This window comes from Anarrhichthys ocellatus, unplaced genomic scaffold (genome assembly GCF_004355925.1).
Source record: "Anarrhichthys ocellatus isolate YVR2014 unplaced genomic scaffold, GSC_Weel_1.0 scaffold224, whole genome shotgun sequence".
NCBI classification, from domain to species: Eukaryota; Metazoa; Chordata; class Actinopteri; order Perciformes; family Anarhichadidae; genus Anarrhichthys; species Anarrhichthys ocellatus.
In genome coordinates this window covers 109432-133167 of record NW_022280254.1, presented here as the reverse complement: position 1 = coordinate 133167, position 23736 = coordinate 109432, and the positions used below count along the sequence as shown (strand labels likewise).

Below are 23736 nucleotides of genomic sequence, written 5' to 3'. Positions count from 1 at the left end.
TTGAGTCAGTGTAAAAAAGCAAAGCCAGCATAATGGCAGATCCTCTTTATGGCAGTATTACAGAATCTCTGTGTAAAAGGGGCTAAAGTTTACACAGGTCAACAGTCAAATAAAATACTTTTTTAAAACACCAAGAAATGTGACATTTTCTCATGCTTTTTAAATTGTCTTGACTTGTTAAGTGACCCAAAAGAGAGTCCAAAGAGCTAGCAGTCAGGTGTTAACCACATATGTTAAACATGAAGTCAGTTCCCACTAAAGCAAAAAATGCGTGGCACACGGTATAGCTGTGTAACTTTCACAAATATGTAGGTGTGATGGATTTGAAAACAAGTAAAGATATTGGTTTGTTGAACAGTTCAATGAGACACAGAACATGACAATACAGCATGAACAGAAAGTTGAAAGGCAGGATGTCATACCGGAGGCTGAGCAGCCGTTGGTGGAGTTCAGCTGACAGGCCGTATTGGTCCGACTGGATCAACTCTCTTATGGAATCAAAGTCCTGCTTCAGCTGGAGAGCTCCCTGCACACTGAGGAGGAGCAACAGAACTACATGTCAGCAGTTCTCACTCGCACACAAAACAAATCAAACAAAGACAAAATTGTGTTTTGTTGGCAGAAACACACTGACCCGTGTTTTCATGAACATTTTCTCATTCTAGTAGTTACTGAAGTGATGCTTTATATTTTTTACATTATTATACATTTTCATGCGGTCACATTGGACCTCATGCAGGAAGCAATAAATTAACAAAGGACCTAGTTTGTTTGTATCCACAATTTGTTATTATTTTGTTACCACCCACTGATTTCTGGGAGTCACCAATGTTGTCTTAGTTTTGCTCTCCTCTTAGGTAAGAGAACATTTTACCATCGAGAGCACTCTTAACAAGATAAGAAAAAAACATCTTGTTTTCATAGTCTACAACACAAAAAACAAATGAATATCATATAATCAAATTAAGATGATCATATCTTTCAGAGTAATTATATTGATTGGATTATTTAATTTGTGGGCCTAAGAAATACAACTGGTCCATTGATCCCAGTTGACCCTTGGCTAAGCCCCGCCCCCCGCTGCTACTCCATCAAGCAGAGTTACCATGAAGCTCAAACTGTCACTAAATGCACTACCGAATACTTTTTATTGAATTTTTTGGTAAAACAGAAAGTGATTTCTCAGTGTAAAAGTGAACCAGCACATCACCTGGTGATGTGCTGGTTCAATGAAATGACAATGAAATGAAGGAACAACACTGTTCCTCTAATGCTCGGTAGGTCTTTATTCACTGTTAATCATTAAAAAGCTAAAGCAGCATGTGTAGACATTCAGTATACCTTCAGTAGCTAGCTTAAAATAGAAGTGCTACGATAGGCAAGGCTGCGGAACGGGCGGGACTTAGCCAGAGGTCAACGAAGATGATGAAACTCTTTGATGATTGCTCGTGTCCAGCTTCTGAATGGCTTACATACTTCTATTCTGTGGTTTTTGATTTTCCTGCAACACCAGTGCTGACACTGAAAAATCACGTTTACTTCATTGAAGTTGATTGAACAGTACCTTGATTTCGCTGCTACTGTTCTAGCATTTCCCAATTTGGCATCAATAAAAATCAATCAATCGAGCCATCAATCAGTCTCGCTGTCTGTGTTCTTCTTACAGCCGTTTTTGTGGTGGCATCTCTCCAATTTTGAGGTATTTGCACATGGCAACAGCTGCCCTTACATAGTGTTTAATAATAAACAATGAGCCACACGCCTGCAATGTATGATCAAGTGGGATTTCTCATTCGGCACACCTGGGTGAGCAGATATGGATAGACAGGAAATATGGAGAGGCTGGGGGTCAGACCATGAATGTGCTGTTATGTGTAGGCTAGATTTGCTCTTTAACCATTAGGCTACAGTGCTGCCCCATCACAAGGTATTCTTCATCTCTTTGGTGATATTCTTCAACACTGTGGTAGACATCAATGTATGACCGTATGAATAAAAATACCTGAATTTGATCCTCTGTTTCAGGATGTGTTCCATCCACGCCTCCATGAAAGCCGTCATTGTTATACTCAGTGCTTGGACACGGGCATCATCAGACAATGGTGCCACACCCTCTAAAACCTGACCAATCACAGTCTGAGCTGCCAAAGATGCATACTCACTGGGGCTGCTGGGAAAACCTGAGCAAACAGAGTAATACACAATTGTCAGTACACAGTGAAATGTGCCAAAAGTTGTGTGAGTATTCCTTTGGTTTAAATCCCCAGTATTTATGTTATGTAAAGCAACTTTCTTTTGAAAAGTGCCGTCTAAATAAAGTAAATTATTATAATGATTTTTGATTCCTATTATAACGTTAAATGATGTTTTGACCTATGTATGTATAGGCCGTGCAGTGGGTATCAGACTGTGCTGCAATAAATCTACTGGGTCCACTAGTCTTATTAAAAGCCACTAGGTAGCATCCCCCCTGTTATGAGACACTTTTCATGGATTATGTTGACCTGTCTTACCAAATAAAGAACAATAGGAAGTTATACTGTATGTGTGCGTAAGAGGCAGGCAGCTCTACAGGGTCATCAGCAGACAAACCAAACAAACAAACCAACTGCTCATCCCAGCATGCAACACACTCCTCACTTCTGTCATTTAAAGAACGTGAGCAGGTCATCTGTGCCTTCATATTCTCCAGCTTGGACTACTGCACCTCCCTGTGTACTGGGATTGATCAGTCGTCCCTGTCTCACATAGAACTGGTCCAAAACGCCGCCGCCTATTCACCCCTATTCTGATCTCTCTCCACTGCCGGTACAGTTTAGAATTGGTTTTATGGTTCTCCTGTTTGTCTATTAAGCCCTTTTCTATCCAAGACCTCCTAACCCCTTCAGCTCCCTCAGGGACCGGGCCTTTGCTGTTGCAGCTCTAGACTGTGGAACAGAAACCCCCTCCATTGATTCCAAGTCCAGGCTCAAAACACACTTTCACTCTCTGGCGTTTTGGACTCGTGCTTATGCCTATGTCTTGTATATTTGTGCCCATGTGTTGTGTGCATTGGTGTTCATGTTTCTTATTTTTGTACTTTAGCTACCTGCTGTGGTCTGTACAGCACTTTGGTCACTGGGGGGTTGTTTTTGAATGTGCTTCATAAATAAATGTGATGGATTGATAGAACATCACTGGTTAACATTATAAGTTTAGGAATTCTGTGCTTTGATCAACTTTGCTCCGCTCACTCACCTTAATTTTAACCCACACTCCACACTCACTGGAATGGCTGCAGTGTCTGCCATGTTTTTCACTCCGTGTTTGGGGCTCCACCCTCTTCTACCCAGCTCGGTTAACAGGGACAAAAGTCATCTGCCTACAAAATCCCTACAGCCAACCTCCAGGGGATGTGCATTTGGTTTCCAGCCAAGCTCCCGGCCTCTGCAGCCAGCTCTGTATATCTACGCATTTTTTTTTATAGTTTCTACTGCATCCTCCCATGGTACTGTTTCTGACCACAACACAAGATCTGGTCAGAGATTAGTGGAAGCTATCTCCTGAGGGAGCATTTTCAGTGCCTGTATGTGACCTTATGATTGTTGTCTCTGAAGTTGAGGAAGGGCCATTTCCAAATATGTACATTCCCTTTAAGGAGCAGTGTGTAGGATTTAGGGGGATTTATATATTTTTTTAACTATAATTCATTAGTGTATAATCAACTGAAACTAAGAATCATTGTGTTCGTCACCTGAGAATGATCCCTTCATATCTACACAGGGAGCTCTTCAGGAAGTCCACCATGTTGCACCACTAGAGTAGCCAAGAATGGACAAACCAAACATTGGCTCTAGAGAGAGCCTTACTTGAGGGCCACGTAGTTCTCTGACACAGTGGAAAGGGAGGAGTGAGCAGAGGGGTTTTCAGTTGGATGCAATCTACAACCACATCGCTAGATGCCACTAAATCCCCTCCAACGATCCTTTAAACACCCCAAATAATGTATTCATTAAACATTTAGAATGTATCTTTCAGAGTCTGTTGAGGTTTCCACTTTCCATCCTTTATCTACAAATGAACTTTGAAGATGAATCTACTGTATAGTTTATATACAAACCCATCCAATATGTGTGTCAAAGCAATAAACAGAGCGTCTTCCTTAGTTTTAGTCTGATCAGCAAATATCTGTTGTGTGAGTTTCTACATAGACGGAGCATTAACAACAGTACCTGTCCTGAGACTGGGTCTCCAGTGTACAGCAGAAGGCATGGTCTGTTTAAAGATCTCCCCTGACATCCGCTTGCAGTCGCTGGAGAAGGTCTTCAGCACCAGAGAGGAGAAGGTCTGGCGGAAACAACAGAGGCATCAGGATCAGTGACATCCACATTCTTTGGATTGCATAACGCCACATTCATGCTGGCAGAATGGAAGAAACTTTCAAACATTATGCATAAACACGCACGTCACAGGTCTGCCTATTGGTAAAGCTGGAATGAACAAACTCTGTCGGCTACTTGGCTCTCTGTTAATTAGCCGTATTGATTGTATTAGCGGTGGCTTGTATTTACATTGATGTAGCATCAATGAGGGGCATTATATTGTGCTAATTTGATGACATATATATCCAATGCTGTATCAAATATCTTTTCTACATGCAATGCTTTGATTGAGGTTTTGAGACAATTACATAGAGAGAGAGAAAGGGAACGAGAAGTTATTGCACACACTTTCTGTAAGGTATTAATAATAATTATTTGACGTGGTCTACATCTAAAGAAAATAAGATTCTGTATTTCTATACCGCCTCATTTATCATGTTTTTGTCAGTTGACACTCAGCTGTGGGTAAACAGTCAAACACAGCTGATATGTTGCTGGATACAATTCTCTTCTTTGAAATAAAAATGGAAGAGGAGTCACTTTCTACTGCGGTTGTGTAGAATAAACCATTCAGTTCACCTGCAGCTCGGATACAGCCCTGTCCAGTCCTTCAAGTTGCTGCCTCAGCAGAAGCTGGTTGTGGTGATGAAGAGTAGAATGTTGGTTACTATCTGAATTCATCATCAGGGACTTTGTCTGATGCACCATCATCTCTATTGACTCCCTCAGCACCTGCAGAGAAAGGACACATCACAAACTGCTGCTGCGATTTCATTTCAGGGCTAAAAGGCAAAAACTGCACTATAAGTTAAGTCTGGTGTACAGAAATATAATCACTTAACGCTACAGTTGGTCAAATGAATACACTTAGTGTCATATTTGCTCAAGCTGTCACTATACCCTGACAATAGTACATGAGTCATATCAATCAGCTTGTGAACTGTGTCAACTATGTTGTCAAAGTGGTGTCTTCATCATGGTTGATATTAAGAAGTAACATACTTTGAGGTCTCCCTGTGTGATGAGCAGGAACTTCTTGAGGCTCCATGAAGAGAGGAACTGGTAAGCCTTGGACATGACCCAGACCATCGACAGCTGCACTGTGGCTAACACCAAGCTAACAGTCTGTCTCTGGAGAGGGAGCCTGGAAGGAAAGAGGCTATAAGAACCTGCAGGGGGGGGGGGGGGGGGAGGGGGGGGGGGGGAGGGGGGGGGAGGGGGAGAGAGAGAGAGAGAGAGAGAGAGAGAGAGAGAGAGAGAGAGAGAGAGAGAGAGACTTAGCTGGTGGCTCATTGAATGCACTTCGGCTACTGGATGAAGGAAAATGAAGACAATCTGAAACCACTGCATGAAATCTCTAACCAGCAGAGCGTACAGTTGTCGGGCCCTGGTCAGAGCTGGCCAATGCTACATTATGATTGGCCAGTCTGTGTTCAAGGGGCACTACATTGAGTAGCTGTTCAATACATATGGCTTACCAAGTCAAGCCTCCTCAGCTTATTGCCCTCCTGTCAAGCTGAGTCTCTAGTGAATCCCCTGTTAACTATGTCTGCACTATAGAAAAGTCTCTTTTCCTGGTAATTAGAACAGATCATGATTGGATATCAAATTTGCACATAGCTACATTATTTGCAAGTATGTGTCTGTTGTCACCAATGTTAGCTTCCACAGACTCCCCCGCTCTCATCAATAATCCTGGGCTTAGCATAAGGGCTTGTCTGTTCAGTTACAATGTGAATATCAACAGCAGCTTGGTGCATTAACACAGGCTTACACTGATGAATCCGGTGATATTGCAGGAAGGTAAGAACCTAAGTGCCTTGTACCAGTGATTGAGGACAACTTGCCACAATCACCAATTTTATCGTATTTTAAATTTTCTCCAATGGTACGAACGCAATTCACACTTTTTAGTTTTTAGTTAGTCTGCTGTTATCCAAAATGTATTTTTCACTAATGGATTGTATATAACTTTTTTACTTTGAAGCTATTTTTGCGGTAGAAATTCCTTTATAAATTACAGTTCATAATTATGTTGACATGATCATGTTTGACTCTGCTGCAAAACGTTTCTTTATACAATAAGGTCAGTGAGAAGTGTAGCCAGGCACGGCACGGCTGACTTCCTTCTTTAGTCTTCAATCAGCGTTCTGATATTGGCAGAGACAGATGGACGCTTCTTCACGTGCAGGTTTATGTAAGCAGCTGTCCAGAGGAACAACCTCCGTTTCGATGCCTTATAATGCAACGTCACCTATTATGACACATGTTATTTCCTTCTCAGTGATGGAGACTTCCCCTTGAACCCCATTTTTTTATTTATTGGTTTTGGACATATGGGACAAGTTACCTAACTTTACATGGTATTATTGGGGCATTAATTATGCTAATTTACTCAGTTATTTGCTGAATCTGACACGGCTCACTAGAACGAGCCCACCGTACGAGGAAAAGTCAGAGAAAGTTAATGTAAGAGTGCAGGAATGTTCTTGCATGAGGCCCATTGTGTATGTCTTCTTACTGTTTGAGTGAGGGCAGCTCAGAGCCGACAGGAGGGGAGGGGACAGCAGCAGGAGGTGCTCCATGGTCACTGACATCATCACATGTCCATCTTGCTGATTCACAGCTGTGAGACACTTGTCTTTCAGAGCTGAACCTAAACTTCTGCACACCTCTGGAGAAAGACAGTGTGTGAGAGACACATACGTTAAGGGTTATATAGGTTTGTATGAGTTTAATGGAAAACTGGCAGTGCAATGTTCTGAGGTCCAGATGAAGGTTTAAAGCTTGTGATTTAGTAGTGAGTATGTGCTGATAAACAATGATCCACAATAACATCTCACTAACACAAGGAACCTCTGTCTGTCCTTCGCATATCTCATCTACCTCTCATCTGATCTATTCCATACTTGGCGGGTGTTTGGGGACTCAAGTGAGTGCTTTTGTTGAATTTGGTACAATACAGAAGCAGGATGCTCTTTGAATAAAGAAGCGAACAGCGCTCTGTGTAGCACTGTGACCACATCTGGCAGACCAAGTCTCTTTGACTGCAGTTTACTCTACAACCAAACTCTGTCACTTCCATGGAGTCTATACGAGCAGATAGCAAACTGGAGGCAGATGAAACCAGAGTGTATTTCACCAGTGTCTCTGAGAGTCAGACTTTGTTTCCCTGCTGTGACACTTGATACTAACTTATTTGTAACGGGTGTAGTAAGGATCCAGGAGCAGTACGACAGCCACCAGGGATAGTTTGAATCAAAGCTTTATTTTCCTCTGGACACACAACATGTAGAATATTCACAGGGAAAAAGCGGCAGGATGTCGTGGTCGGAGACAGAAGGCTGAGTGAGTTACCGGGGCAGAGGCAAGGCGGGGTAGTCCAATGCTGGCAGGGCCGGTAACGGGGAATCAGTCCAAGGGTGTATGCTGGAAGGTCTTGCATGGAAGCGGAGAACGATCTGGCAGTGAGTGTGTGTGTGACTGGGGTTTAAATAGTGAAGCAGCAGAGTGAGCAGGTGAGAGTGATGAGCTGGGTGTGACTGGCAGGTGCACTGAATAAACTGATTAGGTGAGTGAGAAATGGAAAAAACAGGATAGTAGTGGCAGAGCTGTGACACCATTACCCTAATAACAGCAAAATATCTCCTCTAAATGAATCCATGCTCTACTTTATAACTGCAGTGGTTATATCAAAGCAAGCAACTAATGCTCTTATTTGTAAATGACCTCTGCTAAGTCACCAATGATTCTGACTGCCAGTAACACGGACCTGATTTAGTGATTTGGGGGCTACAGGTAAAGCTGCCTTGTTTTATTCTCACCCTTTCTCCAACTGGGAATGTTGGTATAGGTTAAAGAAGTAGGCCTACTGAAAAGCTTTTTTTCTGATGTAAAACTATTAACTATTAATAGTTAACTATTACTACCACACAGTAAAAGTACTGCATTCAGATGTTTACTTCAAGTGAAGAGAGAAAGAGAAGCTTTATCAGCACAATGTACTTAAATATACTTGATGTCTGTTCAAGGTGGAGCTTTCAATTCTAATATGATGCTGGATAGTTTAATGAATAATAATAATCTGCAAAGTCACCAGCAACATTTCTCTGTCAGATAAATGTACAATGTTTACCTCTGAAGTAGAAGTACTTCATCTAAACATCATAATACATCTATAGCTGTTTGGGGCCCTTTAAGTTGGGGCCCCCAGGCCCAGGTTGTCTACCATGCTTAACAGTCGGCCTCTGGTGTTATTTCATGTGAACCAGAGTGTATTTCACTGGTGTTTCTAACTGTGTGATGTAACAACTGTATGTCATGGCAGGTGTGTTGCTGAGGACCCAATGAAGAGCAGTGTTTAGTGTGAAGTGGAAGTTTGTGTGAGCCAACAACGTACACGAAGCCTAAATAAGATGACACTGAGATATGTAGTTATATTCCAACTGATAGGACGCTCTGCCTGTTGCTGTTAAATGACAACAACAACGAGAGTGGTCTTTGTGTGTGTGTGTGTGTGTGTGTGTGTGTGTGTGTGTGTGTGTACTAACCATAGTCCCACTGAGCATGTGCTGTAATGACTAACAGATACAGACAGAAGTCCTCCAGCATGGTTCTGCACTCCTCTGGAACCAGATCTACAACAAACAGCACAAAACCCAGAAGCGTCATGTAGACTTGCAATTGCACTGCCAAAGAGTTAGATTGAATTTAGATTTGTTTATGGTATATATAAAGCTAGTTATTTTTACATCTAATTCTGCTCAAGACAATGCTCATAGATAAAAAAAAAAAAACATCACATTAAAAAGCATAATTTCAATGGCCAGGTACATTTGAATATCACAACACATCATCAGGGCGACTGTGGCTCATCATTCCTTCAGTCAGAGAATCGGTGGTTCGATCTCCGGCTCCGCTATTCCATGTCGAGGTGTCGTAGCTGTGCCTACACGGTGTGTTGTATGAATGGTTAGTGAGTCCTGATGGTGGCACCTTGCATGGTAGCTCCTGTCATCAGTGTATGAATGGGTGTGAATGATGACATGTAGTGTTAAAGAGCTTTGAGTGGTCGGAAGACTAGAAAAGAGAAATACAAGTACAGTCCATATACCATCAGGTAGAGACAAACATGTTCTGCTGCTGTTGATGTTCCCCGGGATGCAGTTTTTCCAACAACAAAGTGATGTGGGAGACAACCTTGTGCTAGTAAAAGCTCAAATGCTTATAGTGAGGAAATATACATAAACAGTACATACACGCTGAATATTATTTTGGTCATCACAGCTGACAGTAGCATAACAAACATTTAGAGCACAGTTAATTATTTTCTATTTTTCTGTCATGTTTTTCTGTCATGTTAGTTTTCCCATTTATTTGTGAAGGTGGTCCTCAGGTTTTTTTATGGCACTTCTCCCCCAGGTCTGAGCCCACACATTGCATCATTTAGAAAAATGCAAAAGAATGAACAAGGGGCCGTGAGATGAAACCACCCCCACTATCACGTAGCGTCATTGAAACCCACTTCACAGAGATTGAGTTGACTGACGGAAAAAGAGTGTCACGATGTCTGATATCAGGCATGCTACATGGTGGTAACTGAAAAAGAAAAAACAAGGAGGGGGTTCTGTTATGAGGACGTTAACATTTTCTGAATTTCAGGACCTAGATTTGTCCCAAACGGACACCTCTATTTTACAATTGGCCTTGTAAGATGAGGGCTGATTTAAAACCAAACCCCCAGGAAGAGTGCCAGTCTTTGAAGCAAAGGCCAAATGATGGAACTACAATTTCTGGGTCCACCATGTGATGCCATGGGGCCCAAAAATACTTTTTCCCATAGACTTCCATTGGGAAAGAGACGTCTGTAAATTGAAGGATTATTTTTAAATGAAATGCTAATGCGCTTGTTTATTGAGCCCCATAATGCGGAAGATTGCCAGAAGATCCGGGTGATTTTATTCTCTGAAGTCAAACATTTTTTGAGCAACTTTCATTTGATTGAACAGTGCGCCGCCTCCAAGGTGTATCCAGATGTCTTTATACATCCATGTTTAAAACAGTAGATGGAGTTTTCAGCCATTTTCAAAGATGAAATGGTGATTTTTACACCTGTAATGTGGACACCTTAAGTTTAGTTTATACTCGGCGTAGTGAAGCCGGTGTGAGTTGCAATCACGTGACTGTCACAAATAGTTCACTGATAAAAACACTATTTAGATGTCTAGGGATTTTACAAAGACGACCAATTCACTTTGAGATGCTTTAGAAACAGGAAGTCTTAAAAATCTAACTTGCTCTATGATTTAGTGCCATACATATTGAAGTAGCCAATAGTTGTATTAACGTCTGTATGTAGTAAACAACTGACTGTCACTTCAAATATAGGAAGTTCAATTGAATAATATCTAAACAATATTTATCATCAACTTTCAAATTGAACTGGATGAATTACAAATAATACATAATCTAATAATAAATAAATAAATAAATATCGGGCTCTTAGATTGTTTATTATCTGTGACTTCATTTGAGATATGAGTGGGTACGTTTGCTCAAAAGAGTTGTTTGTCTCGTAGTGACGCTTCACATTGCTGCTTTTAATAAGTGAATAAATAATGAATGACTGTGTTGTATGACCAGCAGTATGGACACCTCCACACTGTTTGACTGGACATTTGACTGGACCTTATCTTCTCACCTGTCTCTGAAGCTTGACTCATCCTGTGCAGGATATGGAAGCCCCTGTGTTTGTCTTGGAGGTTGATGCTTCCTGCACCATTTCCTGCTCGTGGCACATGCAGCTGCAGCCACAGGGCTTTGCTGCAGAGAGTCCACAACAGGGAGCGGTACTGTCCAAACAGATCCGCAAACAACAGCGACTGACCAAGGTCCAACCACTGGACCGAGTGGGGCCAACGAAGACCGTCTAGCTCCACTGTTGTCCCCTCTGCTCCCCCTGTCTCCTCCTTCTCTAGGTTTCTAACACCTGAGCTGAAGGACACAAACACTGCAGTTATCACACACAGACTGGGTAACAGAGAGTGTGGTCACATGAAGATCAATATAACACTGAACATTTTTCAGACCACATTACTGGTGGATGTTGTAAGATCAAATTATTCACCCTGTAACGTTTCCTCATTCTATCAGAAATAGACTCAGATCAGGGGACATACATCAGCTGTCTACATTGTACACCTCTCACATTGTCACAGCTCTGACACCATTATCCTGTTTTTTCCATCTCTCACCTAATCAGTTTATTCAGCGCACCTGCCAGTCACTCCCACCTCGTCAGTTCATTTCTCTCACATGCTCACTCCACTGCAGCCACTACTTAAACTCCAGTCACACTCACTGCCAGATCATTTTCATGTCTACCCGCCCGTTTGGCTAGTCTTGTCCCGGTTTTCCCGTCTGCCTGCCCTGCCTCATTCTGCTGGATTTTCCCCCTCGTGTCTTGTCTTGTCCGTGGATGCCCCGTTGTGTCCTGTAAGTTTCCTGTGTTGATTTGATTTCATTAAATACCTGCTTCACGCAACTCTGTCTGGCTTGCATTTGAGACCTCCACCACACCCCGTGACAGAATGATCTGGCCAGAAATGGACTTAGCAGACCACCGTTTCGAGTGCCGTCTCCCTGAGTGGAGTGAACAGTTTATGGGAACCCGCCTGGCCTTTGGAGGGCCTCAGAGTGTCCAGAAGGCAAACCATGACTTGTTGGACTACATTACATTACAGTCATTTAGCAGACGCTTTTATCCAAAGCGACTTACAGTAAGTGTATTCAACATCGGTATTCAAGAGAACTACTAGTCACCAGAAGTCATAAATACATCTCCTTCTTCAAACAAGCATCTAAGAGCATGAACCAGAGCAACTGCACAGTGCAGAAACAAACTAATGTAATAAGTGCAACAAACTAATACGAATACAATAAGTGCTAAGTGGAAGGCTCAGGGTAGTACTTCTTGAAGAGGTGAGTTTTCAGCCTGATGAAAGATGGGCAGCGACTCTGCTGTCCTGACGTCAGTGGGGAGTTCATTCCACCACTGTGGGGCCAGGACGGAAAACAGCCATGACCCGGTCAAACGGCCGCAGGGTCCTCTGAGCGACGGGGCAAACGATCGCCCCGAGGCAGCAGAGCGAAGTGGTCGGGCGGGGGTGTAGGGCTTGACCGTGGCCTGGAGATAGGAAGGAGCTGTTCCTTTCACTGCCCTGTAGGCTAGCACCAGAGTCTTAAACTGGATGCGAGCTCTTACAGGGAGCCAGTGTAGAGAACGGAGAAGGGAAGTTGCGTGGGAGAACTTGGGGCAATTGAACACCAGGCGAGCTGCAGCTTTCTGGACAAGCTCCAGCGGTCTGATGGCCGACGCCGGGGCTCCGGCAAGTAGTGAGTTGCAGTAGTCCAGGCGGGAGATGACAAGAGCCTGGATGAGCACCTGCGCCGTCTCCTCAGTGAGGAAGGGGCGAATCCTCCTGATGTTATAGAGCAGGAATCTGCAGGAGCGTGTAACCGATGAAATGTTTGCTGAGAATGACAGTTGGTCATCCAGCCAAGCACGCAGCGATGCGTGCCTCCACTTGAGTGTCATCGGGGGGAAATGACAAGACCAGCTGGGTGTCATCGGCATAGCAATGGTAAGAGAAGTCATGCGAGCGAATAACAGAACCCAGAGATGTTGTGTAGAGCGAGAAGAGAAGGGGGCTCAGGACTGAACCTTGTGGAACCCCCGTAGTCAGCATGCGTGGTTCCGACACGGCCCCCCTCCAAGTCACCTGGTAGGATCGACCTGTCAGGTAGGATGCAAACAGGGAGAGTGCAGAGCCTGAGACACCCATCCCCTCGAGGGTGGAGAGGAGGATCTGGTGGTTCACAGTGTCAAATGCTGCAGACAGGTCCAGGAGAATCAGGACAGAGGAGAGAGGGTTAGCTCTTGCGCCGTGAAGCGACTCCGTCACCGCAAGGAGGGCTGTCTCAGTCGAGTGACCCACTTTAAACCCGGACTGGTGGGGGTCCAAGAGGCTGTTCTGATAGAGATAGGAAGACAGTTGATTAAAGACAGCACGTTCAAGTGTTTTGGAAAGAAAGGGTAGAAGAGAAACCGGTCTGAAGTTCTTGACATCAGAGGGGTCAAGTGATGGTTTTTTCAGAAGGGGGGCGACTCTGGCAGTCTTGAAAGCTGTGGGAAAGCATCCTGAAACGAGAGATGTGTTGATGAGGTGGGTGAGGAAAGGAAGGAGTTCAGTCGCAATAGACTGAAGAAGAGGGGAGGGGATTGGATCAAGAGAGCACGTGGTGGGGCGGTTAGATGTAATAAGGTTGAGGACCTCGTAAGGTAAGATAAGATGGGGCATGGACAGGGGAAGGAGAGCTGTGGGGGAAGAGCTGGACAGGGTAGAGAGGGAGAGGGTGGACAGGGACAGGGGGGCTGAGAGAAGGAGGATCTGATATCGTTTACCTTCTTGTCAAAGAAGTTAGCGAAATCGTCAGGGAGAAGGGAGGAAGTAGGAGGAGGGGGTGGGGGTTGGAGGAGTGAAGAGAAAGTTTGGAAGAGTTTTTTGGGATTGGAAGCAATGGTTAGGATTTTAGAGCGGAAGAAAGCAGCTTTAGCAGTAGATAGAGAGGAGGAAAAAGTTGAAAGAAGAGATTGGAAGTTAAGAAGGTCCTCCGGGAGTTTGCCTTTTCTCCATTTACGCTCAGCCTCCCTTAGGCTCCGTCTATCAGTACGCACAGAGTCCGATAACCATGGGGCAGGTGGAGTTGGCCGTGCAGGCCTGGAGGTGAGGGGACAGAGGTTGTCCAAAGAAGAGGAAAGGGTGCTGAGGAGAAAATCAGGAGCAGTATCAGGGGATAGGAGAGAGAAGGATTCAAGGTCAGGGAGAGCAGAGGTAAAAGAAGAGGAAAGATCAGCTGGGGAGAGGGATCGAAGATGACTACGGGTAGAAACCATATGGGTAGGTGGCGGAAGTATGGGGGGAGAGGAGAGGGAGAGGCAGTAGGACATGAAATATTGGTCAGAGAGCTGGAGGGGAGTGACGGAGAGGTTAGCAGTAGAACAGTGTCTAGTGAAGATAAGATCCAGCTGGTTGCCGGCCTTGTGGGTAGGAGGAGAGGAAGAGTGGTAAAGGACAAAGGAGGAGAGGAAGGAAAGAAGAGGTTCTGACTTATCAGTCTGGATGTTGAAGTCGCCGAGCAGGATGAGTGCGGAGCCATCGTCGTGGAAGTGCGAGACTAATGTGTCAAGCTCCTCCAGCAACTCACCAAGAGGGCCTGGTGGGCGATACACAACAGCAATGGTGAGCTTGACTGGATTCTGATAAGTGACAGTAACAGCATGAAATTCGAAAGAGGATGGGGAGAACTGTGGAACAGAGACAAGAGAGTATTTCCATTTTGGGGAAATTAGCAGGCCAGTACCACCATCTCGCCTCGCAGCTCTGGGAGTGTACATCTGACAGAGCTGCGGGTGTGGTGGTGTTTTCTGGTGTGATTCAGGTCTCAGTTAGAGCAAGAAAGTCGAGGGAGAGCAAGGAAGCGTAGCCTGAGATGAACTCAGCTTTCGGCACTGCCGACTGGCAATTCCAAAGCCACCCTGCCACCACTTGCTCGCCATGAGCTGAGAGAGTAGGATAGATGAGGTTAGTGGGGTCACGGCACCTGGGAGTGGCCCAATGTCTACGTGACCACCAAGCAGAGGAGTGGACAGAAATCAGATGCAGACACATGGTAGACAAATAGAAACTCCCTACGTACACGCTCAAGAAGTCTTAGCTTGACGAAGGTTGGACTCCCCTTTCAACCCTCGTAGGAGGCCGTCTCCAAGCCGCAGCGGACTCCAGTTCCAGTCGCTGCCGACTCCGAGCTGCAGCGGGTTCCAGTTCCGGCCGCTGCCTCCGCGGGGCCACAGATGACTTTAGCTCCCCGTGTCGGACCGACTCCAGCCCCCCGTGTCCGGAGCCCCAGTGTCCCCAGACCGGCCGCCCACCCGAGCACCTGTGTCCGGACCAACTCTGGATCCAGTTTTTCTCCAAATATGCATGAAATATTCTGGTTTTTGACCTTATTCCCAAAAAGACAATATTCCTACTCTGGTTACATGGCTAATGAAAATGAATATTCCACTAGAATCAGAATCAGAACCGTTTATTGCCCTGGTATGTTGAACATACAAGGAATTTGACATGACGGGAGGTGCATAACATTTAACAACAATCAACAACAATCAACAGTGCAAAGTAGAAACATATTAAATTTACAGAAAATATAAAATAAAGTAAAATATAAAATAAAGTGAAGTATAAAATAAAGTGCACAAACGAACAGATAACAGGACTATAAACAAGTGAGGTGTAAGTGTAGTGTAAAAGTGTTGAGTGTAATAGAAGGGATGTGCAGGGGAGTGACCGGTAGGAATTTGTCCTGGGGATGACAGAGTCAGTGGGGGTCCCGGGCTCTGTTAATCAGCCGACTACAATCCTTCTTGCTCGCTTCAGGGTTCTTGAAGTGAACAAGTCTTGGAGGGACGGCAGATTGCAGCCAATCACCCTCTCGGCAGAGCGAATGATGCGCTGCAGCCTGCCCTTGTCCTTGGCAGTGGCTGCAGCGTGCCAGACCGTGATGGAGGAGCAGAGGATGGACTCAATGATGGCTGTGTAGAAATGCACCATCATCGTCTTTGGCAGGTTGAATTTCTTCAGCTGCCTCAGGAAGTACATCCTCTGCTGAGCCTTCTTTGTGATGGAGCCGATGTTGAGCTCCCACTTGAGGTCCTGGGATATGATGGAGCCCAGGAAGCGGAAGGACTCCACCGCATCGACGGGGGAGTCACACAGAGTGATAGGGGCTGGTGGGGCTGCGTTCTTCCTGAAATCCACAACCATCTCCACTGTCTTTAGAGCGTTGAGCTCCAATTTGTTTAACCCGCACCAGGTCACCAGATGGTCAGTCTCCCACCTGTAAGCGGACTCATCCCCACCAGAGATGAGTCCAATGAGGGTGGTGTCATCCGCGAACTTCAGGAGCTTGACGGACTGGTGACTGGAGGTGCTGCTGTTGGTGTACAGGGAGAAGAGCAGAGGGGAAAGAACGCAGCCTTGGGGGGAACCGGTGCTGATGGTCCGAGAGGCTGAGCTGTGCCCTCCCAGCTTGACGTGCTGCTTCTGTCTGTGATCCACTTGCAGGTGGAGTCGGGCACGTGCAGCCGAGAGAGCTTGTCCTGCAGCAAAGACGGGATGATGGTGTTGAAGGCAGAGCTAAAGTCCACAAACAGGATCCTGGCGTAGGTTCCTGGGGAGTCCAGATGCTGGAGGATGAAATGAAGGGCCAAGTTGACTGCGTCGTCTGCAGACCTGTTGGCTCTGTAAGCGAACTGCAGGGGGTCCAGGAGTGGGTCAGTGAGGGATTTTAGGTGGGACAGGACTAGGCGTTACTGGGGAGGGGGGTGACACTGGGATGGGTGGTGCAGAGGCATGGGCCCCAGACCTGGTGGTCTGGGGCGGTTGATGGGGCTGGAGTCAGGACTGTCCCATTGTCTGTCAAAGCGACAGTAGAACTTGTTCAGCTCGTCTGCCAGGCGGAGGTCGTTCATGGAGTGGGGGGTCTTAGGCTTGTAGTTAGTTATCTGTCTGAGACCTCTCCAGACAGAAGCAGTCATTTGCTGAGAGCTGGTGTTGCAGTTTCTCAGAGTACAGTCGTTTAGCATCTCTCACCGCCTTGCTAAACCTGTATTTTGACTCTTTGTACAAGTCCTTGTCCCCACTCCTAAATGCCTGATCTTTTTGCAGCCTTAGCTTTCTGAGTTCTGCTGTAAACCAGGGTTTGTCATTGTAACTCACTCTGGTGCTTGATGGAACACAGCTGTCCTCACAGAAGCTGATGTATGACGTTACAGCCTCTGTGTACTCATCCAGACTGTTGGTAGCAGTCCTGAATACATCCCAGTCTGTACAGTCCAAGCACGCCCGAAGATCCTCTACAGCTTCACTGGTCCACTTCTTGAATGTCCTCACTACAGGTTTACAGAGCTCGAGTTTATGCCTGTATGCAGGAATCAGATGGACCATGACATGGTCAGAGAGACCCAGTGCAGCACGAGGGACGGCGTGATAGGCCCTGCTGATTGTGGTGTAACAGTTGTCCAGAATGTTCTCCTCTCTGGTTGGACATTTAATAAACTGTCTGTATTTAGGGAGTTCATGGCTGAGGTTTCCTTTGTTAAAGTCACCAAGGACAATAACTAAGGAGTCCGGGTAGGTCCGCTCCACACACAGTATCTGGTCGGCGAGCGCACGCTGTGCTTCCTGCATGTTGCCATGCGGCGGAATGTAAACACCAGCCAGTATAAATGAAGCGAACTCACGGGGGGAGTAAAAGGGTTTGCAGTTTATGATGAATCCAGATCAGGAGAACAGTGCTGAAGAATCACTGACACATCGTTGCAGCAGCCACTGTTGGTATAAAAACAGATTCCTCCACCTTTCGATTTGCTGGAGAGCTCCGTATCGCGATCCGCTCTGAACAGCTGGAAGCCAGCCAGCTGGAGCGCAGAGTCCGGAATCGATCCACAGAGCCAGGTCTCAGTGAAGCACAAAACGGAAGATGTAGAAAAGTCTCTGTCTTTCCCCACGAGTAGCTGAAGTTCGTCCAGTTTGTTGCACAGTGAGCGGACGTTTGAGAGAAATATGCCCGGCAGCGGTGTGCGAAATCCACGTGTGCGAAGACGCACAAGCACGCTGGCCCGTTTCCCTCTCCTGTGGCGTCTCACTGCATGGGCTAAGGTAAGCGCACCTTTGACAAGACTGTCCAGTAATTCCACAGAAGTTAGCAGAAATGTTGGAACTAAGTCCGCTGGAGTTGTACCCCTGATGTTCATGAGCTCATCTCTGGTGAAAGAGCTCCGGGTATCACAGCATAAAACTGAATTAACAACAAAAACAACACAAAACAATGCGCACCAACACGTCGAGGCAGCCGTCTGCGGCGCCATCTTAGATGACTTAACTAATAGTTTGGAATAAGATGACCCATATCAAATTTTTGATTATTGTCATATTTGGAATGATAGTGGATTATGGGGCAACAGAGCCTTCGCCATAGCTGCCCCCTCCCTCTGGAACTCTCTCCCCAAACACATCGGAGACTGCACTGACCTTTCCATATTCAAATCACCAGTGGCGGGCCGTCAGGGCCTGCAAGGCCTTCTCTGCTGGCCGAAACAGAATCACAAAACTATATATATTAAAAAAAAAAAAAAAAAAAGATCTATTTTATAATTTAATATTTTTTCTTAAATACACTACATGTATTATAATTTATAAAAATATTTTTCCCATTATCTTATTTTCTCATTGCACAGCTACTGTCTTCCTCAGCTGCTCTGCTTCCAGTGCAGCTTGTTTTAAGTAGAGCTTTTATCCAATCAGATTTCGCATCTGTATCTCCAGGTAAGAAGAGAGGCCCGAGGCCTGCAGAGTCTCACCTGCAGCCAGTGCAGATTAAAGTAAATGGGGACGATATTGTTGATTGTCATCGTGTTCAACCAATCAGATCTTTAGTTTGACATGTTGGGCGTATTCTTTGACTATCAGAGCCTGCGCGCCGGCCTATAATGACGTCAGCATTACATGCCGCCAGTGTCCGTGTGTAGCTTTCCCGCGAGGTACAGAGTGTGCTGTGATTGGTCAGTGGGCGAGCACGTGACTATCGTGAAACGAAACTTAACAGCCAGCAGAGGCTGATGGGTAGTGAATCACATCACGTGATGCAGCTCAGCCAATCAAAATGCATTCTGACTGAGTGAAATGCACCATGATCGAGGAACCTGAGCCGAGGAAAGACATTGCAGAGCAGTACGTTCATGTTGTGAAAGTAAAATCCAATGTTAATCTCTTTGGGTCGCGGCTTGTCATTAAGGAGTGATGGTGGATCCCACAGCCAGAACAGCTGAGAACATTATATTTTCCTGAATTTAGGCTTTTGCATTTTCTAAATGCTCTAGCATTATTCAAACAACTCGTACTGAACGGTTTAATATGACGATGTACATAAGTTACAGCCTTAAAAATGAATAACAGCTGTGGTGCCACAATGTGGTTATAAGGTGGTATTTCAGCTGCAGGACAGCAGTGAAGGCCCAGGTATAAAATGCACAGCCCGCCACTGCAAATCACAAATCAAAACCCACCTTTATAGAACTGCTTTTAATGCGTGACGAATGTGTGTTCTATGTTTTTAGTGTTTAGCTTTTTTACAATGATTTTAATGTTTGTAAAGTGTCTGAGAATTTTGAAAAGCGCTAGATAAATAAAATGTATTATTAGTAGTAGTAGTAGCAGTAGTATGCATGTAAGTCAATGTGTTCTAACAGGAAACTAGCATCCGACTATTACCTCACATCCAAAACCCAGGGCTGGACTTATATTGGGAAAGAATTTGAGGTAAATTAACTTCCCAGGATGACCACTTGAATAGTTAGCTCCTAAAAGTTGTAATGTAATGTAATTGTTCATGTGAGCGAGACAGAGGGCTGAGGGGCGGGGAACGGAAACGCTAGTGCAATTGATCTCTGGCCCCTTGGATGTGGAAGATCCGGGAGCGCGTTGCACCAGCTGGTTTCTGCTAAGCCTGGTGCTAAGTCAGTCTTTAGAATGAATCAGTTGCACCAACCAACCTTAAGCCTATACTGTAGGCTTAGCGCTGCACGTTCATGTGAATGGCCAGCATATAATATATGGCTATTGCCTGCTGTTGCCCAGCATGGAGTGTCAAACGTGTCTCAGATGATCTGATAGGCAACCAAATTGCTTAACAATAGTGCATTAACAATCGACACAACATTCAGTGGCTGGTTGATCTTGACATTACCTGACAGCAGCTTCTTACCTGGTTGTTAGTTTCAGTTCAGCCCGTTCCTGCTGAGTTCCTTCCACATTCCGGTCCTTGCTCAGCTCTGTACTCAGAATATTCCATTCTGAATCAGCTGGATTTATACTGGGAGCATTTAAAATCATCAGGTCACTCTTTCCGTTTGGTGATAGCACATCTGCCATTGTATCTGGGCGCAGTGGTTCAGATGGAGCCCCTGGTGTAGGTGTATGTGACACCAGAGGAGCCAGCAGGTCATTGGAGGAAACTAGTACCTGAAAAAGTAGCTCTACTGAGGAATGGTCCTGTTGGCAAACCCCTGACAGAGGCAGGGCTGAAAGACAGTGGGGGGTGGGTGAAGGGGGGGAAATGGTCTGCAATAGTTTACGGTTTTCCAAACTTTCTAGATTTGGTTGGACTGAGACTAAAGCTTCCATATTAGTCTGGACTAGACCCGTCTGGGATATGTATGTTTGGCACTGGCTGGTTTGGTCTTTGTTAGAGCCCTCTGGTCTGTGTTGGACAAAGGTGGGCTTGGCTAACACAGGATGGTGTTTTTCAAAGATAGTACTGTCCAAATGAGGGTCAGGGATGTAAACAGGAGGAGTCTTATGGCAAGTGCGACTAGACGATGACTGATGATGAATAGAGAAGAGAGGAGAGGAAATAAGGTAGGTGTGCTGCAGCTGCAGCTGCTCCCAGGTCCACTCAGATCTTAGTGCAGATCCGAGTGGATTGGCCACCTGACCAGCAGAGCTGTGTGAACATGCATAGGCCTCGTGGTTGGTGTGGACCTGACAGATGGGACAGCTCTGTTTAGAGGCCCAGCAGTGCAGCTGCTTGGCTGCCATGTCTGCTTGATGCACCGCTAAAATCATCATCAGCTCTTTGACTGTGAAGGCAGCAGGGTGACGGACTTTGTTGTTTGGAAGACTACAGTCCAGTGTGGAATTATGCGCCTGCTGTAATACTGCAGTCCTCAGCTGGGTGGTACTTTGCTGTGATCTCTGCTCTCCCACTGCCTGGTTATACAGGTCTGTTCCAGCTAAAATATCCTCCAGGACTTCTCTTGGTACAGAGTCTAATTCAGTCCGAGCTATAGCACACAGAATGACATACACATAATGTTCCATCAAAACCAGTGCCTGCAGACCAAGTAAGTCCAGAGTCTGTTTGATTTCCACCAGCAGCCGGGTCTGCTGGACCAGAACTGGTCTCAGGTAGCAGTCAGAGTGGACTTTGGAGAACAGACAAGACCAGTGGTTGAGATGGACCCGGAGCTCCTGACTCAGTGAACCAAGACCAACGCTGGTTGAAGACCAGCTGGATGGGGTCTGGAAAGGAGAGGAGAATGCTTGTGTTTGTGAATAAGCACCATAGGTATCATTTGAAATCTTTCTATACAAGTACTACTGATACTGTACCCTAGCATCACCACTGATAACAAAAGGATTATTTTTGAGCAATACAAACATATTTTAGTTTTTTGAATCCTTATTCTATTGAGAAGAAGTGATGGTCTCAAACATTAAAACTGTCTAAAATAAAACTGAGTCTAAGAAGAACCATCGGATCAAAAAACAAGTCAAAAAGATTATAAAGCTGAGCACACAGTTGATGTAAGCTCTCTGGCTGTGTACACCACCACACTGAAACATCTCAACTGTTGGATGGTTTGGCATGACATTAATCTTCTAGCATCAGCAGCAGGTTGACATTTTTGTTTTTTAGTGAAATATCTCAACAACTATTGGATGTCTTGCAAGTACTTATGGTAAACACATTCATGGTCCCCTCAGGATGAACTGTAAACTTTGGTGATCCTCGAACTCTTCTTTTAGCTCCAACATCAGGTCAGAATGTGTCCAGTACTTTGGTTTCTGAACAAAAACCTGCAACGCTAATGACATTCCTGTGAAGTCAGTGCAGATAAGGAGATGTTAGCATGCCAACAAGCTAAACTAAGAGGGTGAACGTGGTAAACACCTGCTAAACGTTAGCATGTTAGCATTGTCATTGTGAGTATGTTAGCATGCCGATGTTAGCATTTGGCTCAAAGTAATGCTGTGCCTAAAGACGACCACTTGGGGCTGCTAGCATAGAGACATATTTGTGTGGGTGTCTTTAAGCTCACATGGTATTCGGTTTCAGAATCAGAATCAGATTTATTGGATACAGCCGTGTGTCACATCACTGGTCTTATCGATCTGTAACAGCTGAGCCAATCACAGGGAAGCTTGATAACAACAGCTTAACAAATGGAAAGATGTTTCTTCAGAGAATCCTATTGTTGTCTGGATGGTTCCGAGCAGCACGACAGGAACACAAAGTAACACAAATCTGCAGCCAGAGGCAGATGGTGTGGTTTGTCTTCAATTAGTAAAATGATAGCAATAAATAATACAACCTGTTGATGATGCCGTTTATATGTATCGATCTGACACCATTTCAATTATAAGTCTTCCATATCTCACATCGTAGATTGTCACATGCTATTGTAATTGGGGTAAGACACATTTGCTTCCGGGCTCCAATAAACCCAGCTCCTTCACTATGCACGGAGTTCAGTCTGATTGAACTTTGACACACAAAATCTCGAATTTGAGAGGGGATGAGTTTGACTTGTCATTCACAGAACACTGTTTGTTTACACACCAGGCAAGTCAATATCCCCAGGTGGGTTTATGTCAGACTCAGCCAGGAGACCCATTATACACCAACAACTGAATGAACCTCCCTCCTGTGTGCGGCCAGCCTCCCACCCTAAGTCTTGTTCATATTCTGAGATATTGACATATTTACGTTTGTACAGAATACCCAGCCCTATAATTAAACCAGATTTAGTGCAGGACACAGGTATCAGGGCAGTCTGGGTGCTTCAGTATTTATCTGCAGTATGTATTTATTTGGCAGCGACACTAATCTCGGTCTGGACTAACCCAGGACCTCTCTCCCAGGGTTTGTTTCATGCTCCTCTCTGTGTGAAGGATGTGCTCCAGTCTTGCTTCTGTTTGTCCTTCGTCTTCATCGTGTGGCTCAGGCTCTACCTGTTTGGCGACAGCTGGAAGCTGCTTGACATCCTCCTCAATCAATCTTCATACATACATACATACATACATACATACATACATATACATACACACACATACATGCATACATACATGCATACACACACACACACACATACATACACACACACACACACACATACATACACACACACACACACATACATACACACACATATACATATACACATATATATACATACACATATATATACACACACATATATATACACACATATATACACACACATATATATACACACACACACATACATACACACACATATACATATATATACACATATATATACATATACATATATATATATATACACATACACATACATACATATATATACACATACACATATACATATATACACATACATACACATATATATACACACATATATATATACACACATATATATATACACACA

General features: G+C 44.9%; 1 protein-coding gene across 4 annotated transcripts in view; it reads right to left on the bottom strand.

The window, feature by feature from the left end:
- Positions 1 to 23386, bottom strand: part of LOC116400956 (uncharacterized) — a 44865-nt gene extending 21479 nt beyond the window's left edge. For all 4 annotated transcript variants that reach the window (XM_031879078.1, XM_031879079.1, XM_031879080.1 and 1 more), the window contains exons 1-10: positions 23168 to 23386; positions 20247 to 21562; positions 11062 to 11354; positions 8912 to 8998; positions 6883 to 7035; positions 5364 to 5530; positions 4941 to 5093; positions 4212 to 4326; positions 2003 to 2180; positions 423 to 533 (exon numbers count right to left, since the gene is read on the bottom strand). In XM_031879078.1, the coding sequence (XP_031734938.1) occupies positions 423 to 533; positions 2003 to 2180; positions 4212 to 4326; positions 4941 to 5093; positions 5364 to 5530; positions 6883 to 7035; positions 8912 to 8998; positions 11062 to 11354; positions 20247 to 21562; positions 23168 to 23197 (2603 nt within the window). In that variant the 5' untranslated portion in view covers positions 23198 to 23386. The remainder of the gene's footprint in view (positions 1 to 422; positions 534 to 2002; positions 2181 to 4211; positions 4327 to 4940; positions 5094 to 5363; positions 5531 to 6882; positions 7036 to 8911; positions 8999 to 11061; positions 11355 to 20246; positions 21563 to 23167) is intronic.
- Between the last annotated feature and the right edge of the window lie 350 nt (positions 23387 to 23736).